At 39.4% G+C, this 26,156-nt stretch overlaps 1 protein-coding gene across 1 annotated transcript in view; it reads left to right on the top strand.

The window, feature by feature from the left end:
* Nucleotides 1-26,156, top strand: part of Kcnh5 (potassium voltage-gated channel, subfamily H (eag-related), member 5) — a 280,116-nt gene that overhangs the window by 88,351 nt on the left and 165,609 nt on the right. The window contains exon 7 of the mRNA NM_172805.3: nucleotides 1,151-1,577. Coding sequence (NP_766393.2) covers nucleotides 1,151-1,577 — 427 coding nt within the window. The remainder of the gene's footprint in view (nucleotides 1-1,150; nucleotides 1,578-26,156) is intronic.

The raw sequence follows: 26,156 nt of genomic DNA, 5'->3' as shown, positions 1-26,156 counted from the left end.
TGGAAGGGAATTTATTTTATGACCTGGCATCTGAGAGCTGGTAAGTGAAATCCAAGCCTAAAAAGAGCCAGGTGGGGATGAAACCACCAGAATGGACTGCCACTTCTCATGGCTCCAGTCACCTCTGCATCTTGTGTTCTTCTAGTTTTTCTTTCTCTTCAAAATCTCCATGATAATAAGCATCTAAAACATGTAATAGAGCAGATGAATTCTGAAACTTTTTTTTTCTGTTTTAATTGTCAAGAATTTCACCATTCTGTGCATAGAATCTTGTTGATGTCATATCTGTCCCACCCTGTCAGTCAGTCCTTCTGTCGGTCAGAGTAGGTTAGGATGGTTGCTTTGCCTGCCATCTAGGAAACATCTACATGAGGAGGCCATGGCCCTCACTTGATTTGCAGGTGAGAGCACCCACCTCATTGCTTTAGTTTTCCTCTGTTTTGCAACCTGTCTAAGGGATACATTTCCTGCCCCTTCATCCCTTCACCCTACTCCCCAGGTAACCTCATATGCTTCCAGAAACCTGACTATGGGATCTTTCTTGACTTTGAGAAGTTTATCAACAAAAATGTGAATGTCTTGCTGCTCTTTCTTTGGATGCCTTCTGTAGGACTGCAACTAGAGAATGGGGGGAATTTGGAGTCTTTGTACCAACTCTAGGTTTAGCTCGGTTCATTCAGGTAGTTCAGGACACAGAGGGAATAAGGATGATGGTTGCTTCTTGCCCCCATATGCACCGAAGCGCTTCTTGTTTTCTCGCTAGTCAAACGGGGTTTCCTTATTCAGAAGGTTTCCAGGTTTTACCTATTAGAGAGTAAGGAATAAATGGAAACTTATAGCAAAAAGAAAGAAAGGGCCCAGGTTTACTATCTCTTTATCTGTACCCTATGCAGAACACAGTTGAAAATTATACTTCTCTTAGAGTGAACAGTTCTTAACTGATGGAGATGCTTCAGCTAGTAAATTTCAAAAACATTCTATTTCTGGGTGGGATGGAATTTGCATTTTAAAGAAAAATATTTATCATTGTTTCATTTCTTTGCTTGCTTAGGATCTGTATGTTTTGGTATATGACTGGGTGGTCAGATTTGTAAAAGCAGCCCATTAAGTTGTTCCTATTGTCATTTAATTTTTTTTTTCGTTTGTACAGGGAATCAGCAGTCTCTTCAGCTCTTTAAAGGTGGTGCGCCTTTTACGCCTGGGCCGTGTTGCTAGGAAACTGGACCATTACCTGGAATATGGAGCAGCGGTCCTTGTGCTCCTGGTATGTGTGTTTGGACTGGTGGCTCACTGGCTGGCTTGCATCTGGTACAGCATTGGAGACTATGAGGTCATTGATGAAGTCACCAACACCATTCAAATAGACAGCTGGCTCTACCAGTTGGCCTTGAGCATTGGGACCCCATATCGCTACAATACGAGTGCAGGGATCTGGGAAGGAGGACCCAGCAAGGACTCCCTGTATGTGTCCTCCCTCTACTTCACCATGACGAGCCTTACAACCATAGGATTTGGAAACATAGCTCCGACCACAGACGTGGAGAAGATGTTCTCAGTGGCCATGATGATGGTCGGCTGTAAGTATCTTTTTTCTTTCTCTATTAAAACCAATTTTAGTCTTTACAGTTTTTTTTCTTCCTACCTCTGAACTCTGATTGGATTGAAATGATCTTTCTCTTAAGGAAGGTTTTAATTGAAATCATTTGCAATTGGTTTACTTTTGATTCATCCCTAGGGAATAAAAATGCAAGGAATGTATTTTACTCTTTGGGATGCATTAGCACATGAAAAACTGTGTGTGGGGAGTGATAGAAAACTCAGATTGGGAAGTCTGCGATTTGATTCCATGCATGTTGTTGTACCTGGCAGCTCTGGAGAAAGAACTAGCTCTGGTATCTAGACAGGAGGTGTCTGGCACATTCTGTAGGTTTTGTTGGCAGTTGGATTCCTAAAAAAGCAGATGGGATATATATATAAGACCGTAAGTTAGAAAATATTTTAGTCAATAACTGAATTTCTGAATTAAAGTGGACTTCAGGATACAGTTTGATGTATTTTTTTTATTTTAATTTTTTTATAATGAAGTTAGCACTGTAGTCAGTTGAGTTTGTGACAAAGAATGAAAGGGTTGGTGAGCTGAAAGCCTGCAGCAGTGACAGAGTCCAAGACTCAGTGTGCGTGCCTGACTACAGTGACTTGACAATGCTCTTGAAAGCAGAATGCCCTTTCAAAGAGCTAAAGACCATGTGCTTTGCCCCCACGTTCTGACTGAATGACAGCAGAGTTCCAGACATGAAAGATGTTCAAACTTTAGATGCTGTTTTAAAATGTCTCGAAGGAAAGTTTCCAGGCATCTCCACCTTCAAGCTGACCTAGATGACTCACTGAAGCCCAGTTCAGCCACCAAAAGTAACTTCAAGATTGTGCTGAAGACGTGATCAGCCTTGACACGTTTTATAAGCCTTGAAGTCATTATTGCTGGTGTTTTGTGTAGTAATTTAGTATAAGCCTTCTTCTCCTCCTCCTTTTTTGAGGCTCCAAATTATAGAGCTTTAGATGTGAACATTCATGAAAAAGATTCAGAGTCTAGGCCAATGATTCTCAATCTTCCTAATGCTGCATATCTGATATGTGAACCCTGTGAGGCTTGCGACCCACAGGTTGAGAACCACTAGTCAAGACATTCATGCCTCAGAGAGTCCAGAAGCTACTGGTGTTATGAAATATAATATAGCACGGAGGTACCTGGCAGGCTCATGGCAAGGTAGGCCCCTGAGCAATTATGTTATGCAATAAATCTGCTATAAAGGAGGTTTACTAGGGGAAGGGAGAGGAGCGAGGGCCTGGAGAAGGGGTAGACAAAGGGACATGTAGACAGACAGATAGATGGGAGTAGAGCCATGAGGGTAGAGATGAGGTAGGGAGGCAGACAAGGACAGAAAGGGGAAAGAGAGAATGTGGAAACAGAGAAAGAGAGAGAAAATGTGGGAACAGAGAGAGGGAACTGGAGTGGCAGGCAGTCCTTTTGTAAGCAGCCCACACTTGGAGGCAGGAGCCAGATGATGATGGAAGCTGTTGCTAGTTCCCTGAGAGAAGCCTTGTGGAGTAACCTGAAGCTAACAATTGAAACACTAGTGTTAGCAAGTGTTTAGTTCCCTACTTTAGTTATTATGTATTCAGCCACAGAGACAAGAGTACCCAAGTTCTGAGGGTGGATTAGGGCTTCAGTAAGATCTAAGAGTAGAATGCAAGTGTTGCCTCTTCTAAGGGCCTTTGGGAGGGAGGCATATTCTATACACAAAGAGATAGATCCATGGTGATTCATTTAATGGGTACTCATATCAAAAAGGTATTTGGGCAATAGTGTGATAAATAAAATGTTCTGTCACATGTAGAATTCAGCACTATGCTGCTTTTAACATTTATGAAAGGCATGTTACCTGATACAGTCTAGAACTGGCTAACCTTTCTGAGGATATTACAAATGGACTAGAAATTGCAGTGGTTGTGCAGAGAGGGGCTCTATTTGCTTTGTCTTGATTTCCTTCTTTTATTCCTGGAATATGGTATCAGAATCTACAGTATATGTTTTGCCACAGGTGTTGATTCTTGTCATTGTCGTTGCAGGGAAGATTCAGAGTTGGGAGTTGTGGATAGAGGTCCGTGTAGTGTGCTTGCATAGCATGAAAGGCCCTGATCATTCTTAGCGACAGCACTGTGGTGGTGGCTTACACGAGATGTCCCCTGTAGTCTTGGGCATTGGAACACTTTGTTCCCTCATTGATAGTGGGAAGTTTAGGAGACATGGCCATGTTGGGGCAAGTGTGTCACAGGAGATGGCCTTTGAGAGTTGCGCCATTTCTACCTAGCTCTTCTTGCTTCCTACCTGTGCTTCAAAACAAGAGCTATCAGATTCCCGCTCCTCCTTCTGTGCTTCTGCCCCACCACCGTGGAGTCTAACCTTCTGGAACTATGACCCCATTCCTTCCATGTGATGCTCTGCTCATGGTGTTTTATTACTGTGATAGGAAAGTAATTGATACAAGCCCTCAAAGCAAAACAAAGCAGAAAAAGACTCATAACTGTCTTAACACCACAAAGACCTTCTCCATGCAATTACGGCCCTCCCCCAACCCTCCCCAGTCTCTTCAAACTAACAATCTATTCTACCTCTTTATTATTTTGTGATTTTAAGATAATAAAGATAAAATAAAAATGAAATCATGTAAAATGCAACTTTTAAAAGTTGCCTTTTAAGTTCCAGTTATACCTTTGAGATAAATGTGAATGGAATTTGTCAATAGCTTTCTTCTGGGTTGCATTTTGTGGTTTGGACCACTGCTGTTTAACCATTCATCTGTTTTAGAACACCTTAATTAAATTAAACATTCTAATTGTTTATGTTCCCTAAGACATCTCCATTGTGTGTATTCACTGTTGATGCTGTGTTATGTGAGGATACCTCACCACAACTGTATGCTTTTCAGCGAACATAACCCTTCACAGCCTTCTCCCTCCTCCCCTCCCATTAGGGTCCTTTATTCTCTTAGACAGATTTCCTCTGCTTTTATGACATGTACACATATATGATTTTATATAACTATATGAAACCCAAGGCTGTAAATGAGGGAAGACACTAAGTATTTGTCTGAGTCTTGCTTAATTTAATTAAAGAGAATATCTCAATTGTACTTATTTTTCTTCACATAAAACACTTTTCTCTTCCTGTCTCTCTCACATATGGACAGTCTTCATACCATGTTTTCTTTGCCCGTCCTTCTGTTTTGGGGCAGCTACCTTGGTTGCATAACTTACCTATCATTAAGAATGTTTCATGAATCAGTAAACAATCGCAGAGCTTTCCCTTTCTCCTTCCAAGAGACTGCATGACCCTGTGGACTGCCCGTACCTCTGCCTACTATGAAGATTTCCCTTCACTGATATCTTTCAGGGTTGTCCCAGAAACAGTTGTAACACTGCAGCTGCCAATTTTTGTGTGGTGATTGCATAACCTTGAGAACCATCAGTAAAACAAGCCCTAGTCTTCTCTTCCTCACTCACCATGGGGCACATGAACTTACAGGTGCACTCCTGGCAGCAGACAGCATTGGTTGTAACAGGAGTAGAAACCATAGACAACTTTTTCATATGACTTGCTTGTGCCTTCAGAACCTGCTTGGGTCTGATCATGTATAGACCAGTTGCATTTGATAATTGATTACTACTGTGAACATGCTACTTTATAGCTTGATGGGTCAGATAAAATCAAGCCCATGATGGGCAGATCAGGTTTCAGTAATTCACTGTCAAATGTTCTATTTCTACTAAGGCCCAGTAGCAGGCCATGAGCTGTCTATCAAAAGGGAGAAGAGTTGTTTGCAGATGATGGTAGAACCTTCCTTCAAAATCCCAAATGTCTCTTCTATGATTCACCTGTAGAGGCCTACCAAAACCTCCAAACAGCATCCCTATCTGCCACTGATACCCCAGGTACCACTGGATTTACTGCATCATATGGTCCAAGTGGTAGAGCATCCTGTGCAGCAGCCTTGACCTGTTGATAAGCCTTCTATTCCCGGCCCACTCAAATCTAACAGCTTTCTGAGCCACTTGGCATATGGGCCAGGGTAACACACCCAAGTGAGGAATGTATTGTCTCCAGAATCCTTATAGGCCCACTAAACATCATGCTTCTTTCCTGGTGGTAGGACGGACTAAGTACAATAACTTATCTTTCACTTGGGAAGGAATGTCTCTGCATGTGCCATATACTGGACTACTGGACTTAAGTATTTCACCAAGGTAGAAGGTCCTTCAAGATTAATTGGATTGTGTGTGTGTGTGTTACCAATGGATTTACAGTCATTGATATCTCCTGTTCACTTGGTCCAATTAGTATAATGTAGTCAGTATAATGAACCAATGTGAAATTTGTAGAAGAAAGAGACAAGCAAAGTTTTTTCCAACTAAGTTATAACACAGGGCTGGAAAGTTAACATATCCTTAGGAAAAACTGTAATGGTGTAATGCTGGCCTTGCCAACTAAAAACAAGTTGCTTTTGGTGGCCTTTATGGACAGGTACAGAGAAAAAGGCATTTGCTAGATCCATAGATTCATGCATACCATGTACCAGGAGATGTGTTAATCTGCTCAAGTAAGGATACCACATCTGGTATAAATGCTGTAATTAGAGTCACTACTTGATTGAGCTTTCAATGTTCAACTGTTATTCTCCATGATCCATCTGTCTCGATGGCTAGATAAAAATGTTAATGGGAAATGTATCGGGAGCCATCACCCCTGTATCTTTCAAGTTCTTGATGGTTGCACTAATTTCTACAGTTCCTCCAGGAATGTGATAACATTTTTTTTCATTCAATTTACTCTTCTCCTTGAAAGAGAAAATTCTAAAGGTTTCCAGTTAGCCTCTCCAACTGTAATAGCCATCACTCCACGGGACAGGGAACCAATGTGAGAATTCTGCCAAATTCTAAGTGTACCTATCCCAATTATACATTCTGATATGCAGGTGGGTTTGAGATTTATCAACTTGGATTCCTTTAGAATGTTTCTACTTTGAAGGAATTACAGATAAAGGTGCTTGGATGTATGCAGTTATAGTTTTGCATGAACCTAAGTTCTTAATTCTCTGTAATAATGCCTAGGATCACAAGTAAGTACATATTTCAATATTAAAGAATTTGCCAGTCTCTTTTTCAAGAAGGGTAGCCTAGAATATCATTTCCTAACATAATCAAAGTAAAATAAAAACAATGTAGAAGTGTAAACACATTCTTATTTCCTTTGTTCATCAAGCTACAACTTCCTATCTAAGACCAAATCAATGTTGTCCGTAGCTTGGACCATTGAAGTAGTTCCCTATATTTTTTCTTCCATAGCTATTCTTATCCTAGAATCTGTCTAGACTCTAGAAGCTAGAGTACCCCCTTTAAAAGTAAAAACACAGCACCATTCCTTAGCACAGATATCGCTAGTGGATATAAAACAAAGACTAAATTGCTTACTGTTTCCACATACATGTAGAAATGTATTTCATTTTACTTTTATTTGTTCTTTGAGAATTTAATATAAAATTTGATAATATTTACCCCTCCAAACCTCCCAGATCAACCACATTCCCTACTCTGATGTCTATTCTTGGTTATCAAGTTGACTCCATCTGGAATTAACCCAAGTGGCAGGATACACCTTTGAGAGACTTTTCTTAATTAAATCATCTGAAGTGGGAAGACTCACTTCTAATCCAAATCTCTTGAACTGGAAACATACACCTTTGATACAAATCTTTTGAGGTGGGAAGATCCACCTTTCATCTGGGCCACACCTTCTGCTTCCAGCCTCTATAAAGGGATTGGAAGAAGGAGGCTTGCTCTTTTTGCCTGCTTGTTTCGGCTCTCCCTGACAAGTCCATTCCTTCACTGGCATGCGATCCTGCTCCTTTAGGATTCTGGCATCTACTGAAGACCTGCTGAGACATCCAGCCTAATGGACTGAGCAACTATTAGATTCTTGGACTCTCTGTTTGTAGACAGTCATTTTTGGACTATTTGGACTGTAGCCTGTAAGCCATTTTATTAAATCAATTTATTAAATAAATTTTGTAGTGTATCATCCATGCTACGATGTGATATTGGTGATACAGCTGTTGTTGAGTCATTTCTGCTCCTCTAAATGATAGCTCCTTTATATTCCTGTAAGTAACTCCAATAAAATCCATTGATTCACCAAGTTAGACTGTGGTGGTATCCATACATATCATCAGTTCTCTATCTAGGTTAAGTAGGTGTTTGTACCCATCTGTTCGTACCTCTGTTGGAAATTCTCACACAATTTCATTTGGGTTTTCAAAATGCCATTGATTCATAGTTGATTTTATTTTATTTTTCTATGTTATGTGTGGCTGACTATATCTGCAAGATCTAGATTTCCTACCCTCTTGTTTTCAGTCCCTGATTAGTTTTAAGCCTGGCCACCTTCTTCCTTGAGTTTCTGCTATCTCATTTCAGTGCATGAATAGACATCTTTTCATCTATTCTGGTACTTAGCATCTTCGTGCCAATTGGCTTTACATTTCTGTTTAAGCCTCTGTGTGAGTCCAGCTTCTATAGCCAGACTGTTCCAAGGAAATGTATTTTAATATTCTTCTTAGTTCTGCAGTCTGTAGTGCTTTTGTGGCATATTTCCCTTCAGATAAACTTAGAGGGTTATAAAAGTCTTTCAGACTCATGAAGTGGTATACCTTGAACAGTTCCAGGCTTTATTACACATGTATGTACAGAATATAAAATATGAACACTGCAGATGTTTGTAATCTTGTTTTTTCTTCATTTAATACTACTAAGGAAACTAAGCAAAAATATTCCACTGCTGGTATCAGAATTGAGTATGTTCTGTCCATCCATCATGGACAAGAATTTAAAGTTTCTCCTTTCTCCCCCTCCCCCTCCCCCTCCCCTTCCCCTCCCCCTCCCCTTCCTCTCCCTCCTCTCTCTCCCCATCCCCCTCTCCCTCCCTCTCCCCCCTCCCCCTCTCCCTGAGAGTGTTTATCTTTCCATCTCTTTCTTTCTCTTTCTTTGATGTGCATGTGTGTGTGTGTTTGCATGTGTTGTGTTTTGTGTTTATTGTGCTTGTTTTATTGTGGGGAGAGCCTCTTAAAATTTTAATGTGATGCAACAATATTTAGAGATTTTAGTGGTAGCTAATCCAGTTTCTCCATTTGAGTCCTTTTATCCTTTTGTGGTGTTTTCTTTTCTGATTCTTATGTTCTTACCATCGAATGCTAAGTTGCATGTTGACTTTGTCTAATAATTTAACCATATGATCTTTTGTGAGTGAGTACCAGAGAAATCTTTAAGGAGAAATTATGAATGTAATTTAGTTTTCCTTGGGAGAATGTAAACACAAATCTTTTCATCTCATATATGGCACTGAGGACTGCCTAAAGGAATGATTGCTCTCATGTCTGGTTTGAGATTGTTTGAGTTAATTATAGCAGCACTAGTGACTCAAAGACAGCATCTTTTTCACTAGAAATCCCATCTTTGTATGTGCGCTGATTCCAGAAAACTGCAGCTCTGCATCTCAGTGCTCATCTTGCAGACAACGTCTTTGAAGAGTCTACTTTCTCCAGAAATTTCGTACTGCCTTTATAACCTTTGAAAGGACCTTATAAATCTTGTAACTTCCTGAGATTCTCAAGTGAGTTTCATGAACTTCCTGCACCTTCTAAGTTTCCTGAGCTTCCTGAATCTTAGACTCTGTCCTCTTTCCACAAAGGCTGTTTCAATTTAGTGGAAATAGTTATGTAGTTTTGGCCCATTCCTAAGGTATCTCAGCTAATTCCCATGTCTCTAGGATAATAATGCATCTCTGTTATCTGCTATTGGGGAAGTTTTTAAACTTAAAACTCATTCAATTCTAGGCTTGCCCAACGTGGAAAATCTATTTGTTCAGCCTGAATTGATTTTTTTTTTGTTCTTCTCAATATATGTTTTCATTCATACTTTTATGACTTCAAATTGTCTCTTTGTAGTTTTGGCATATTTCCCATCTGGAGTGACATCTATAGTTCTGGGAGTAGCTATTACCTTAACAATTTAGTCAGGTCTTTTCCAGTGTTCCACATCTGTGTATTTGTGAATGAATCTGACATTTTGTTCGCATTCATGAAACTCACTCTCAAAGGCTGTTAGTGCTGTTAGTATCACAGCAGTTCAGTTCTCCAGCGGTTGTTGAGAATAACAGATTTGTTTTTGTTAAATCAAGAGGTGGGTAATCTCTTTGCTAATTTGCTCAGTAAATACTTAATGATGCTTTCGTGAAATGGTTTCTAATCCACTTAATTTACATAATCTTGTTATTGAATCCTAATAATTTTCCATTTTCTAAAGATCAGCAGACTGTCTAATTTTGCAGCTATTCATAAAACACCTTAGTACACTGATAATTTGTTTTGATGGTTATAAAACAACAGGATCTGAGTGTAGATTTTTGTTTTCTAATGTGATTATCCTCTTAATGTATTTTTATGAATCTTCTTCTAAAGATTCATCAAGAAAGCAATTTACATTATTACTAAATTATCATATAACTTACATTTTAGCTTAATATAACCATCACAAAGAACTCTATATTTGCCTCTTTATTACAATTTTATAAAACAGAGAAACACGAATAGAAAGTGAGTTACAGATGACTCTTGTTCATAAATAGTATTTTTCTCCTTGTGCATATTTGCATATGTATAATTGTATTAATTGTCCATTGAATATATTTTTAAGTTTACAGATATAATGCATCAAAGGGCTACCAGGTTGGATTTTGAGCATTCATTTTATTTAAAACATTACTTATTCTTTCTACTATTGTTTGATTAAGTTTCAGATTGAGGTAGCTTAACTCATATGAAATGTAACAGTGAGAATTTATTCTGCTTCAGGGAGCTTTGAGAAGCTAAGAAAAGCAAGACTGAAAGCCATGAACATAAATAAATTGTTGAGGTTTAATTGGCAGGCAAGAAACCCAGTTAATAATGATGATAGTGTGTACAGTTTTCCAAAATGGTATCATTGACGGTCACTTAAACACTCTAGAAGCTTTTTGTAATGGACAAGAACAGTTTACAATCAAGCAGGAAAATGGTTTGGAAGATTTATTAGAATGGCAAGCCCACCTGCCAATGGGATGTATATGATGGGAAATTTGACTTTCCATGTAGGTAGTAAGGGTTACTGGGGTGTGTTCGGTCACACAGTAGTCATCATCAGAGACCAGCTCCACACATCCTTATCAATAGTTGGTGAGCTCACTCATCATCTCTGTACAATTCATACTATGAGTCAAGTGAGGTTATGGACTTTGTCCTTGACATATCCTCACTTGGAAAAAAACATCAACTGAGCATAGAGACTAAGAGAATATACATTAATTGAGTACAAAGGCCTGAGGGACCATCTTACAGTCTTCAAGTCTCTGTGTGTTTTAATTAATTTTTCAAATGTTAAGTGCAAGAATTGAATGATGGTATTTCCATCACTTTTTTTTTTTAAATGCTGACATCCTAGCGTACCTTCTCATGGTAATACCACTGTTCATTGGGTGGGGCACATGATTCTGTGAAAAGGAGATGGCATCACAAAGAGTGCCATTGCTCTATGGAGAAAAGAAGTGTCTTCTATGCAACAAGCTGAATAAAGAGATGAGAGGAAAGGTTGTCAGGGGGATATCATGAAGGTAAGAAAACATGCTTTTGCAGTGTATTTGGAAAGGGAAATGTTTTTCCACATACAAATGAGGCACTGGGAAGATTGAAATGTACTTGACTTGGGGCACAAAAGACATTTTCACATGCACCTGTGGAGACCTATGAGGTTACCTGACCTAGATGGATTCACAGAACGACTTTAAAGTGAGTTATTGTTCTATTCCAATATTAAGGACATTCTTCCACCAACCGTCATGTAACAATTGAGTTAGCTCAGGTGTAACATTAACTGCTGTGTTACACGGTCTCCTGAGCCTGCTCTCGAGGTGTAGGAGGGAAATGGAGTGTGAACATGCTCATTTTCACTTGGGTTTCCTGCTTAGCCAGATGGGGAGAGCTTTAAGCTTGGTGTTTATTTTGGAAACTGGGCCAGTTCTTTATGTTCGCTCTACCCTTGCCTGTGAGAAAGATTTTTGCTTTTATCTTCTCTTTCCTTTAAGAAAATGAGTATCCCATGAGGTGACACATTTTGTGAAGCTCACAGTTCATAGTTCTAGGTAGTTCTTTTATGGTTAATACTTTCAGATGTAGTCCAGTGGTTTAAAAAAAGACCATGTGAGGTGCATTCTTGTCCCCATCTCCTTATCAAAATAGAACTGCTCTTTGCAGGAATGTTCTTTCATATCCTGTTTCTTTTGATGCCAAATCACATTTCCACAAGGCCTGCTAGAATATGTAAAGCTTTTTTCCAGAAAACAGCAAGAAATGTTCTTAATGGTCTATTAAGAAGCTTGGGTGGGGTTGAGATCCAGGACTCAGGAATGGAATTGTGAATTACTAAGAGTTCTTTAGTCCATTTGGGACTACAGTAGCTGTTATAAAGCACTGGTATGTGGCTGCCAATAGAAGCTTCTTGGCCCCCAGTGAGCTTGTTAATATTCAGTGAGCTTTTCAGAACGTCAGAGAGAAGTACTGCACCTCTCTCTCTCTCTCTCTCTCTCTCTCTCTCTCTCTCTCTCTCTCTCTCTCTCTCCCACCTCATCTCTACCTTCCTACTGATCACAATGTCCATCTCTTCCTCCACTTCCAGCTTATCTCTGTAGACCAGGATCCAAGACTTTGTAGGAATGAACAAGAGACTGAGCTCCCAGCTACAGTGTCTGTTCCTTTTGTTGTTGTTTAGTTGAAAACATTGCCTTTCAGTGGATAGCTGTGTTCACTGAGACAATGTTGAGTGTGTAAATGAAATGATATAGTATAACTTAGAATATGTTGCCAAGGAGAGAGAGAGAGAGAGAGAGAGAGAGAGAGAGAGAGAGAGAGAGAGAGGAAATACTTTGGCTTTTTGGTAGAAACTTGAGTGGAAAGCAGATGTGTCTAGAGAGAAAGAAGGGAAAATAAGATATCAAAAGGCTTTTCCTCATTTCAGGAGGGCTTTGACTATTATCCTAAAAGGTCTGGGATAAGCAAAAGAATTTGGTTCTTCTGTGTGGAAGATTAGTTCAAGAAGACAATGGGTATTGGCAATGAAACCACCTAATAAGCTGTTGTGGTAGCTCAGGATGACATGATGAGGTGTGACCTGTATGGAGGATGTCTAAATGTAGAGTTGGCATGTTTTGCTGTTGTTAAAGGGTCACATAGTAACTGTTTTAGGGTTTACTAATGATACCATCATCTCCATTATTGTATTGCTGGAATGTCCATAGAAAACACGGAAATGAATGAATACAATCCAACTTTGAACAGGTGGCAGACTAAGCAGTTCACTGCTTGTGAGAGACTGTAGACTTCTGAGGCTGGAAACCTGCGTTCAAATGTTTCATCATCTCTTATAAGAATTTATACCAGCTTTCTAAGGTATGGGCCATGACCCTGTGACTGAATGTAAGGTACATGGAAATTTGGTATCAGTAAAAGGTTTGGGAATGTGCAAAGATCAAACGTTAATTAAATCAGTTGCAGAAGGGCTCAGAGGTGTTTTGGCAGTGCTTGCTAATGCTGCACTGCAGTTCTGGTTCTGAACAGACAGCAAATACTCTCTGAACCCTGCACCACTAATGGGTCCTGCATACTACATAGAAAATTGTTATTTTTTATGACTTATTGTCAGTAAATATTCATTTTGCATATCTATTTTATATGCCCACATTCTTGGGGTTGCATAAAAATACCTGAGCAAAAAGGAGAAACAAGTGGAGAAAGTTTAAGAAGCTTGGGGATAAGCCTTCACCCATAAGATGTAGAGAACACACCCTGTCTTGTCTTGCAGAGTTATTTGGGATATCCATTTGGGAGAGCCTATGAAAAATTCCTAAGACGGATTTTAAATTTGTAGTTGATGATGAATTGAGTGTGTGGGGTACTAGAGAAGAGTCTAAAAGGATGCATAGATTTCTACAAATTCAGCCAGATGAGCTATAAAGCACATTTATGAGGCAGAAGAGAAGGAATTGGCAGAATGATGCTGCAGCCAGAGGAGATACCTCAGGTCCTCAGGCTGGAGGGCTTGGTTGGGCCATTGGAATGTGCTGTGGGCTTTCAGAGACCTGAGCCACGGAGAGGTGGCTCTAGGAGTCATTGCCTATAGAAAGTAATGGGTGTTCAGACAGGAGGGACATGAAGCTTAGTTGGGAAAGGAGAGTCTCGAAGTGTGTAAAGAAGAGAGGGAACATATGCTTAAAAATTTTCTCTTGGGTTATAAACTAAAATTGAGCAGGAGAGAACTTTTTACTCAGAAAAGAGGTATATTTTCTCATTACATGATTATTTATTGATTTCCAGTGAGTTCAATTTGACCTCTAAGGAGCTGTGCACGTCTCAGGACAGACTGACCTGGGAGGCAAGGGGTTGTTTTTTGAGAAAAGAAGCCTCATAGGGTCCTCATACAGGTGTCATCAAGAGTCAATTGACAGATAATTTTAGTATTGCATAAAATATTATTTTTCATAGATTGGAAGACTTATAAATGTACATATGAGTATATTTAGTGCTAGTTAAAATAAATATCACAGCCTTTATGCTAGAGTTTCAAAATAGTTTTGCTGTGCTTAGAGAAGGATTTTCCTTGAGATGCTTTCTAAGCCAACTTCTAAGTCACTGGCAGCCAGGGATGCAGTGCTACCGTTGGGTTGTGTGTGTAGGAAATATGATCTTTATGTGATGAAAACTACATTCAGTTTGTCTTTTGAGAAATGCTGGGGACATCACAAATTCTCTTTGAAGGTACAGCTGCCCTTTCAGAAGCAGTTTCAACAGCTGCCTTTTGGACTCTACCACCTTTAAAGCTGAATTTTTATTTCAGAACGGCCAGCATTCATAATTTGTAGAACCCTAATCTGGAAACATTACCAATTTGAAGTAGTTGGGAAAGAAAAACCCCTTCATTGGTATCTGGAGTCGGGTATAGACTCCTCCTCAGAGAGTTTGTTAGAGGATTTGTACTTCTGGCCATGTTTTCTTGTTTTGAGAGGGACTTGAGTTTGTCTACCAGGTTCCTCAGAGACCTGACACCTATTTTATAGCTGGGTTTCTTCAATGTCTTTCTTTATGAGTTCCTAACTGAGAACAGACACCTTTCTTCTGTCCTCAAGTAAGTTCCTTCAACCCTTACTGCGTGGCATCCTCAGACTTCCCCATCTGGATGCTCCTTTCTCATCTATTCTAGGACTCCTAGCAGCAGCTGGAATTAGGGGCAAACGAGGTAGGTGCTCCTGAGGCCTATGTTTATCAGCATTACCCTTTTCAGGCTCCTCCCACTCGGATTCGCTCTTATTCACTCTTTCTAGCTCCCCCAAACCTATGACCACCCTTCTTTGCCTTAGTTGGTGATAAGATGGTAGCTCTTACAGATGGAGTTTTTAAAAATTATTTCACTTTTGAACCTTCTCATACAGTCTGTGTGTGTGTGTGTGTGTGTGTGTGCATGCATGTGTGAGTGTGTGTCTGTATGCATGTGTGAATATGTGTGTGTGTGTGTTTGTGTGTGTGTGTGAGGGAGGGAGAGAGAGAGAGAGAGAGAGAGAGAGAGAGGTATAGGATAGCTTTTATTCTGAGTCAAATACAAAGGAAGACTTCTTGTTCTTTGTTATCATTGTCTTCTCCTTCTTCATCTGTTTCTTCATCTGCTTGTTCTTCCTTCTCCTTCTCTTTCTCCTCCTGCTCCTTCTGTTCCTCCTGTTCCTGTTCCTGCTCCTCCTCCTCCTCTTCATTCTCCTCTTTTCCCTTCTTCTTTTGAGATAGGGTCTTGCTATGATGTCCTTGAACCCTTTATGCTCCTGCCAGAGCCCTGAATAGTGGCATGATTTTCCTATGTTCTCTAACTATCACTCTAATGCTGTGTGAAAAAAAATCTGTAAGGGTTAAAGGGTGGAAGAGAGCATGATGTTCAATAGTTAAGGTAAGAGATGATGGTGGTAGTTGGAAATGATTCGATTGCAGACTTGTAGTTGAGGCTTGTAAATGGGATGGGGCTAGGGAGAGAAGAATTCACTTTTAATTCACTGGTGTACGCAGCTACTGTACTGAGCCAAAGGTGCTCTTTTGTAATGTCGTGTGGACTGTTACATATATGGCTCTAGAGGTTAGTAAAGTGAGCCAAAGTGTGGTTAGATATGCTTTGTAGTTGGTTTCTCCCTACAATAAGTGCTTTCATTTGATTCTGCTCTTTGGCACCTCATCCATCTCTTCATCCCCATCTCTACCTCTAGTCCGGAGACATGATTTTGCCTCCTCAATCCATGGAAAAGCACACATCCATGTGAATAAACACCCAGCCTTGCATCCTCCGTCTCATGCACCTGCCCAGTCTTCCATGTTCATGCTTCCTAAAGGCTTGGCTTCCTGGGTCCATTTACTTTCTGTTGGGAGCGAACCTCTTTCCCTGTCCTGCAGCTTCTCTTTTTTGACAGGCTTCCTAGACACGTTCTCCCCATCGTGTGACCCTTTAGCGATTTTCACCCTTCTCTGTTGCCTCCTTACCCACTTCCCTTGATAGTTCTCTGTGTTGCCGGATTGCCTTTCTCCAAAATGTCGAAAACTGTGATATTGGAAACGAATCATTGACAGACCAAGGGCAGCTGCCCTGAGAGCCTGAACAGTTTTTCTCACAGTTGCTACTTAGTGAGAAGAGCTGGCTCTCAGGTATTTCTCTGATGATATGGTCTGATAGTTCTACAATTAGAAATCCTACTTTGTATGTCCTTGATGACAGAAGGGCCTCTGAAACTCTTTTCCCCAAACAGATGTAATTCTCTATCTATTACTAGTTCCTTGTCACAATAAAGCAGAAACATACAATGAGATCACTCAAGAAGGTGGAGGAAACACACGAGCCTGGGGTGTGCCCTTTGGGTGGGACAGGAAGGAGCTAAGGCTGCTCAGTGATACCAACAAGGAAAAGACGGTTCAGACTCCTTTATTCCTAATTCTTTGGTGGAAAATTAAGAAAGGCTTGATAATTTACAGTGCTTTGTCTGCAACTTACTACCCTGCAGTCTATGTTCCCTAGTCAGACGGATGTTCCTGTCACATCAGATCTCATTATCTTGTTAAAGTCTGTAACTGGGTCCTTTCATTTTTTTGTGTGAGTGTTTATTACTTGCCTCTCCAATTAAGATAGGAGTCACAAAGTCAGAGAAATTGTACAGTCCAGATCTGTTCCTCAGGAGTGACAGGAACATTATTTTGGAAGAGATGAGTGAATTTGATACTCCATATTTGAAAAGTGGCCCAAACCACACAGCTCCATAATAGTGGTTTCCAATGTATGGACCATGAATGGAGAAGCAGAAATCCACGTCTGATTTCAGGTTTTTTATGAACAGAGGTTCGTCCATGTCCTCTGCCTCCTTTTGTTTTTCAAAGCACCCTCAACAGCACTGTCTACCTGTTCTTTTTTGTTGGCTCTTTAAGGGATTCATACAGCATGTTTTGATCATATGCAATAACAAATTTTATCCAATTCATCCTGCTTCCTACCCAGTTCTGTGTGACTTAAAAAAATTCAAGAGCCAATTTGTGATACCCCAATATTCTTGAGTATGTCCTCTACTGGAGGACCATCAACTTGCCAGGGCTATAATCTTAGAGAAAACTGTCTTTCCCAGTAACTAACCATTACCAATAGCTCCAAGGCACTGAGGTGATACTGTGTTCCCAACACCTCTCTCGCTGCTAGGATTTGTTCTGGCTTGGGCTTGCACAGGTTTTGAACATGCTGTCACAGCTGTTGAGTTCATATGTGTAACTGGTTTGTTGTGTGCAGAAGATGTTATCTTGTCCCCACCACTCTAGGCTCTCACACTCTTTCCACCTCTTCTGCAATATCTCTGAGCACTCCAAGTTCCCTCTAGGGCTGACAGTTCTGCAGCCATTTATTTTTGGAACCTTGGGTAATTGTAGGCCACTGACAGTCACATTCTCTCTCTCTCTCTCTCTCTCTCTCTCTCTCTCTCTCTGTTTGTGCCACACACATGTGCCACATCACACATGTAGAGGTTAGAGCACAGTCTCTGCAGCTGGGTTTCACTTTCTACCTTGTTTGAGTCGGAGTCTTGTTTTTGCGTGTCCAAACATTCTCCTGTCCTCTTTTCCCATCTGGCCATGAGAATGCTGGGCTTATGGGTGTGTACCATAACATCAGACTTTTTGTGGGTTCTGAACCCAGATTTCCATGATTGTGAGGTGAGTGCTTTTCCTACTAAGCAATCTCTGTGGTCATGCAGGCTGCTCTCTATGTAATTTTCCATTATTCTGACTTCCTAGCCTTCTGCATAGCAAATAGGATATACTCTTTGTTTTTGGATTTCCTTCAACCTGCTTTGGGTCTCTGCTGTCATCTCCCAGACTTGTATTTTACTCTCTCTGCCTCCTTCCATTTTTGGGGGGGGGGGGAGTGGGAGAAAGAGCTAAGATTTTAGCAATGAATAATAGAACAAGAACAATAGCAAAGTTATTTTCTATCTCAAGGGCCTGGCACTTAAAAAAATAATTCATGCTTTCAGGATAACTGTTTTGGCCCTAGGCTTTAAGATGTCTCATCCAAAACCCAAAGCCAAGCTAGTCTTTTCATTCTTAGCAGCAGCTATACTGATCATTGAAAAATAGCTGTCAGTTTCCACACCAATCATAGAAAACCGACTATCAATTTCAACGACAGGAAACAGAGTGGCAATTAGGGAGGCCTAGGGAGTATAAGAGGAAACATTCCTGTGTTTCTTCTCCTTAACCACAACTAAATCTGGACATTAATGAAAATTTTATTATTTTATTTTATTTATTTTTGCTCATTAGCAATGGAAAAACACTACTGGAGAATTTAAATGGTTTGCAAACAATTACCTGTGTCACAAATACAGTTTAGACAGGGGCTCTTGCAGGCCAGATTGGCTTTCAACTCACTCTGTAGCCAGGGTGATGGTAATCCTCTGGCCTTCAATTCTGAGGTGCTATGAGTACAGGTATATGCTACCACATCTGGTTCATACCGCGTTGGTGATGGAGCCCAGGCCTTGCATGGTAGGCAAGTACTCTATTAACTCAGCTCTATTCCAAGCCCCTTGAGTTTAGTTATTCAGTTTGACTATTCTCTTCAAGAAAGGGGAACTTAAGGTCAGCATGATTTCAATACTGACTTTTAGAAGCACAAATATGCTTACTTATTTATTTCTGGTTAAGTGAAGAGCCATAACCATATATGTGTATTTTAAAGAAACTTTAATCACAACAAAATCACATTCATTTATCCAAGGAGAGATCTCCATGGCTTCTGATGTTTGAGCCCAGCTTTCCTGTGATGAAGGGAATCTACTTGATATTTTCATCATTTAGAGTAGTTCCTAGAGAAAATAAGGGAAGTGATGGGATTTGGTTGATATGAAAAGGACACAACTGAGAGAAACAGGAAGAAACCAGACACATAGAATGGGGAGGGGAATCCAGGTATTTTGTAGCCCTGTGATTTACCTGATTCTTTTCTTTTACTCTTTTCTTTTAATCTTAATTCTATAATTCAGAGTATTTGCATGCATGAAAAATTAATTTAAGGGGAAATACTAGAGCTATAGAAGTTGGTCAGGAGGGGATGAAATGTTACTTGAAGGAGTAATTGTTAATAATGTGCACTTGTATATCTAAAAATATCATAGTGAAACCCATTAGTTTGTACCATTAGTATATCCTAATAGAATTTGTTTTTAAATCAAAGTAACATGTTCCCATTTAAAGAGCAAGTAAGTGGATAGTAAGATTTATTTTGAAGAATAGAAATTATATTTTCTACACATATTTTCCTATTTCCCAGCGTGCTTTAATGAAATTTCTGGTTTTTTTTGGGGGGGGTACTTATTATCTATATTATTAGAGGAATTATTTTGGTGTCAACACTGTCTGTTGGTGTCTGTCTCTGAAGAATTAAATTATAGTATTTTTTCCTTTTCTCCATGTCTTACATTTCCATTTTTACCTTTCTTATGTATTCTGGTTATAATTGTGATCCAGTCACAATGTTGCTTTCATTATTACTGCTATCTAAACACCTTTTACAACCAAACCATGTGGTGTACTCTGATCATGTCCCAGAACAACACTGAGTTCTCTCTAGGCTAATAATTGTCATTAACTTCTTTTCTTTGTTTTCCATGTGCTTCCTTTAATTCCATCATTAAAGTTTCCTCCTGTACGTAATTTGAAATCTCAGGGCAATCAGCTGGACAGTTGTAGCTTTGCTTTTTGGTTTGTATCTTTCCTCTCACTTTATCCAGCCTAGACTCTTGTCTATAGACTGAACACACAGCTCTCAGACTGGTACTGCCATTATGGTCTCCAGGGTCATTTTGCCTTCTCTTTTGTGAATCCTTTATATGTTAGATTTAGTTTTTCTCTGATATTACATCATGCCTTAAGCTCATCTCCCAAATCACATCTTTTCCTAACCCCATATATTATATGGATTAATATTGTAAGATAAAAATTATACTTTAGGTTGTACTATTGGCCTAACCTTTTCAGGTTATGTTTGAGAATTAAAGAAAGGTATGATCTTTACCAGCATTATGGATAAAGCTGGATCAAAATATCTTCAATTTCTTAAACTTAGGATTTGATTTATTCTCTATAGAATACAAGACAGCAATAAAAGAACAGGAATAAATCCATTCTTAGTAATACAGCTAAACTGAAGACAATTGGGCCTAAATTTCCTCTCTTTAATGGACAATTCATGCCTTTAGTTCCTGACTTTAATTGACAGCATTCTGTATCTGTGAGTGACTCAGCACATCACTATTTAGATTTTATTGGCAAATCATAGATGACATTTCAGTTTGGACTTAGACAAATATATTGTCAGATTTGAATATTGTATCTGAGCTCGATTTTAGTTAAAAAGCACTTGGATTCCTATGAAGTTGTCCCCTGTGAACACTGCTATGTCAGCATCACTGTTAAAATCTTTGGCTTGACTTATACACCCAAAAATAGATGTATGGACTGTGGGGTCTACTTAATTGGAGAGGATGAAACACGAAGTGTCTTCTTGTTGTACCAGGAATTTTTCTGTTGTTAGAACTTGGCCTATTGAAATGAAAGCAGAAAAAGTCTGACAAGTCAAAGTTACCATGATTGGTAGTAAAAGGAAAAATTTGAAAATATTATGATTGTATTCTGTTTCTGTGGTATAAACTGAAAACTCATACGCAGGGGTAGAAGATGACACAGTGGGAATTAAACATGGTAATGAATCTAGGGTAAGCAGTGCTCATGACTATTCCAATCTGTAGATGATGAGCTATTGAAGTCTCTGAGAATAAAATTACATGATCTGGCATGTTGAAAAGAGTCAGACTGATCATTGCATTGACCCTAAGTTCTACAGTGACAAGGTCAGATGGGGAAGACAATCTAGGGAGGTTAGTGAAGTAGTTGTAGTGAGATGTCATGATTTCTTGACCCAACAAAGTAGCAATGGTGAGAAGTGGTTGGACACTAGTTATGTTATGAATATAGAGCCAACGAGACTTGTTAACACATGAAATATGGGGTTAAAAATATTTGTGTGTGTGTGTGTGCACGCGCGCGCGTGCGCGTGCACACGAGTGTTTGTATATGTGTTATAAACATGCAACTATCACAGATGTTAGGGAACTATCGTATTTCCTAGAGCTACAGCTAGGTGGTTGTCTTCAGTCTCATATGAGTGCTAGGTATCAAAACCAGATCCTTTGCAAGAGAACAAGTGCTGTTAACTGCTAAGTCAACTCTCCAGCCCCTAGATGTAGGGTTTTAAAGTGATGGAGAAATTAATGATGACCACGACATTTGCTTGGCCTACATACATCTAAGGAAGAGGAAGAATCTCAGAGATTCTGGAGGGATTGATGTGGTGAAATGAGGGGCTAAGTTTTGAAAAGGCATATTAAGTTTGAGATGCTGGTTAGGCATATAACTACAGTAATCTAGTAGCTCTTTCTAATGATGAATCTAGGTTTCAGGAACAGCTCCTGGGATAGTAACAGATTTGGAAATGGTGTGGTGGTGATTTAAAAGTCAAAGGAGTTGTTGCAGCCTCCTCATGATAGAGGATAAATAGAAAAGAATCTCTTGTGACTTCCCATAGCTAGCAGTTGGCAGGCAGAGAACAAATAAGGAAATGGAACACGAAGGGAGCATTCAGAAGTCAAAAGGTTCTGTGGGAGGAAGGTGCACTGGAGGCCAGCAAAGAGGCATTTGCAATAGGGGATGTGTGATCAGTTGAAGGTCAAGCAGGACAGGATCTATAGAAGTTGATATTCTGCAAGGAGTGGGATGGTCATCAGTGACTTTGTGCAGATCTGGTATAATCCCGAGGACCAAAGCTCTTGCCGACTTACCAGTTACTTCATTTGTAAAGTGGGGTAACACTTACTTCATCAAATTATTGTGCAAACTAAATAAATTAATCCATACAAAATGCTTAGAACAGTGCCTGACAAAAGGTTTGTTGCTTTTGGAAATGAGTCTTCAAGTACTCATTCGCTGTCTGTCAAGATCTCAGTGAGGGCACAGAGCTAATTAGGAACCTATCTACCTTATTGAACATTTAATCCACATATAATCCAGTAAAGCTACCAGTGAACCTATGACCAGAGTTTACCAAAACAGAAGGAAATCCAAACCATGTCTACTGACTAAGCAATTTTGAAGTTACCATTACATATTTTCTTTTTTTGAAAGAGAGTCTCTTATTGTCATGGAGTTTGTCAATTAAACTAGACTGCCCAGCCAGTAAGCCTCAGGGTTCCTTCTGTCTATGCCAACCCCAAACTGGGATTACAATTGCATGACCAAATACCCAGTAATTTTATATGCTTTCTGTAGCTCGAACACTGGTTCTCCTGCTTGAGAGACACGTTCGTTCATCTACGGAGCTATCTCCCCAGTACGATTTGGAATATGATTATTTATTTTCCCTTGTTGCCTTTTTTTGTTTTCAGCTCAGGTTCATTTGTCTCTTGTCAGCCATGCTAATTATGTATGTAATCTAGTGCCAACATTATTCTATGAGAAATAGGTGAAGGGGAGAGTGGGAGATGAGGTTGCATGTTCCTTGTCACCCTTCATCATTGACCCATGCCAAAGAAGCAGGTGCTAGTGATTCAGTTCTCCCCAACTCCATTCATTTATCAAAGCCCTTTCCCTTCACATAATTGTACTGGAGATAGGCACCTTTCAGAAGTAAGAAAGCTTAAATGAGCCCATGAGATAAAGTTCAGGCTTGATGGACCTGTTGTCCTTACAAGAGAAGGGGAAGGGGTGGTGGAGGTGGAGCCCAGAGGTAGAGCACTTGGTTATTATGGCCAAGGCGGTTCCTTAATGACAAACACCATGAAGAAAATAAAACAGTGAACTGGAAGAGACACCAAGGCTGTCTTTATCCATCTGGAGCAGACATGTGGGAAGGCAGCCAGCCATTAAAGCCAGAGAGAAGGCTCCCATTGAAACCCTGTTTGCCGGCACCTTGACCTTTGCTTTCCAGCCTTAAGAACTGTAAAAGATAAATTTCTGATGTTTAAGTGGCAGAATTTTGTTATGGCAGCCTAGATGAGACCTTTCTTCTGTTGCCTTGACAATCATTCTGTGAAGCATCGGTGTCATGTGGAACTTTTCCTTTCCTGTTAGTCAATTCACTGTAAGCATGGGACATTTTTACATAGTCTTGGATCTAATGGAGCATCTTTAACTGAAAACCCTAAATAATTCCTACTGCCCAAGACATCAGATCCGCAGCATGGACTTTTCTGCTTCTTTTCATTCTCCCCTCCTCCTTTCTTCTCCACCATTTTCCTTCTAATCTGTTGACTTGCACTGTTTCCTGTGGAACGTTGACTGTAAGATATCCATCCCTCTGTTGCTTTGCCATTGTTAATGTTTGTGAAAGTCAAATGGCCAAAAGATCTTATCTTCCTCGGTTTGTTCATTGATCCCAGATGCCAAGTTCTTCAAGGACTCTTCTAGATTGTCCCAGGTCATATTTTATTAATGTGAGAATTATTATATCAGAAATATACAAGGGTTTTTATTTACAATGTTGAAACCCATAATTGGAAATCTGACCGCCAGTTACAGGCTAGTTTTTTTTAAAAAGGTATTGTGGCCCCATGTTACAGTTGATGGATCTCATTTGTCATCTAGGCACAAAGGAGATGTGCACTTCACTGGCGATGTGGGGCAGGTGCTCATGACAGGGGCAGTAGGAAATGATTGGTTACTGTTTTATTCATTTCTCTTGTACCGTGAAATGCAAAAAGGTTATGCATTTATACTTACACCCCTATGTAACTTTATACACATTATTATATGAATATATATGTAAATATGTACTTTGGACTGACACAAATCTAATGTTGAAGAACATTTATTATGACATTCAACAGGAAAAATGAAACAGTACATTTTCCGAGAATTTTTAAAGAGCAGGAGGAAGCATTTAGATGGGACATTAAATATGCAAGCTATAGTCACACAAAAGAAATACCATATGGTTTAATGCCATACATTGGTTTGTTTTAAACCTTTAGAGGTTTATTTTCAATTTGAAATGAGAGTGTGCCTTAATTAGTCTTGAAGTGGGCTAGCATAACATATGTCTTAAACAGTCATTTACATAGTAGTTTTCCTTTCCTTTATTTATAGATTTAAATTCTGGTAAGCCAACAAAATGTAGTTCACAGACAACAGGCAACCAAATCTTTTTCACTCACTTGCTAATTATTTTCATATTTCATTGAAGTATGGTTGACAGATAGAACATACATTTGAAGGATATTACTTGATATTTTAGCACCTATTATGCATATTATATTTTTCAGTAAGTGATTGTCAGAAAAAAATCTAATTTTCATATTTATCACAGTTACACTGTATATGGGGGTAAGAAATGGGGAGAATCCTTCAGATCTAGTTTCTTAGTATATTTCAAGTATAAAAGACATGGTTATTAATTGTGTTTACTATGCTGCATATTGTTTCTCCAAGATATATTTTAATCCTGAAAGTTCATGTCTTTTGATCAATCTCCCCATTTTCCCACACCCTGGCTTTCTGTGACCACATGTCTACTCTGTTTCTACAATGAACTGTATTGAGTTCATATATAAGTGAGACTATACATTGTCTTTGTGAGCTTGGCTTAGGTCACTTAGTGTAGAATCCTCTGAGTTCTTCTCTCTTATTTCAAACAGCAGGGTCAAGGATGAACCCCCACCCCCAGTCTCTTTATCTGTGTGCAGGCTAGTTTTATTTCAACTTGACCCAAGCTGAGTCATTTTGGAAGAGGGAACATCAATTGAGAAACACTTCCACCTTCCTGAGCAATAGGCCTCTGGACAAGATTATAGAGCATTTTCTTGTTTGAAGTGAGGGGGTGGGTGAGGCAATTTACCATGGGTGGTGTCCTGTGCTGATAGTCCTGGGTTCTATAAGAAAATAGGCTGAGAAAGTCATCTGGATCAGGCCAGCAAGCAACAATGCTTCATGGCTTCTGCATCAGCTCCTGCCTTAGTGTTCCTGGCCTGACTTCCCTGGATGATGGACTGACTACAAGTGTAAGATGAAATAAACCCTTTCTTCCCCAAGTTGGTTTTGGTCATGGTGTTTTCACAGCAATAGAAATCCCAAGTAAGACAATCTTCTTACCTTTGATGGACACTGCAGTTGTTTCAATTTTTGGCTATTGTATATAACACTACAGTAAACATGGCAGTGCAGATATCTCGTCAATATGTGGATTTCATTTCTATAGATAAATATTCAGAAATGGTATTTCTAGCTGTATGGCAGTCCTATTTTTTTTTAATTTTGTGAGGGTAGTTTCCATAATAATGTCATCAATTAACATTCATCCCAGCAATATGTAAGGGTCCCTTTTCTCCTTACCAACACTTATGTTACTAGGTTTTGTTGACAGATATTCTACTAGGTAGGAGTTGACATATTGTGGTTATGATTTGCATTTCTCCCATAACTGGTGGTGATTTCAAACACTGCTCAGCCATTTGCATTTTTCTTTTTTGTTTTCTGAAACAGGGTTTTTCTACAGCCCTGGCTATCTTGGAACTTGCTCTGTAGACTAGCATCTACTCAAATGCAAACACTACTTCTCTGTATTGTGAAAGACAGGCTTAATTTTTCTTTCTTGTATTTATAATAGTTATAGGTCTTTAGCACTTTTTTCCCCCTGTAGATTAATGAGTAGTTTTCAAGTAGCAAGAGAGAGAAAAAAAATCTCTGTGTTCCTGAAACCTTGTTTAATTATGGAGCATGCCAAGCCCCCATTTGACCAATTTTGTTGTTGTTGTTCTTGGTGGTTTTGTTTCTCACCTAATGTAAGCTTCTCCACTCTGCCACAAAATGTGTTTCACAGTTCTAGAATAAGGATAAAAATAAAGTAAATGT

This window comes from Mus musculus, chromosome 12 (genome assembly GCF_000001635.26).
Source record: "Mus musculus strain C57BL/6J chromosome 12, GRCm38.p6 C57BL/6J".
NCBI classification, from domain to species: Eukaryota; Metazoa; Chordata; class Mammalia; order Rodentia; family Muridae; genus Mus; species Mus musculus.
The sequence above is the reverse complement of the archived record's forward strand: the minus strand, read 5'-3'. Positions and strand labels throughout refer to the sequence as shown.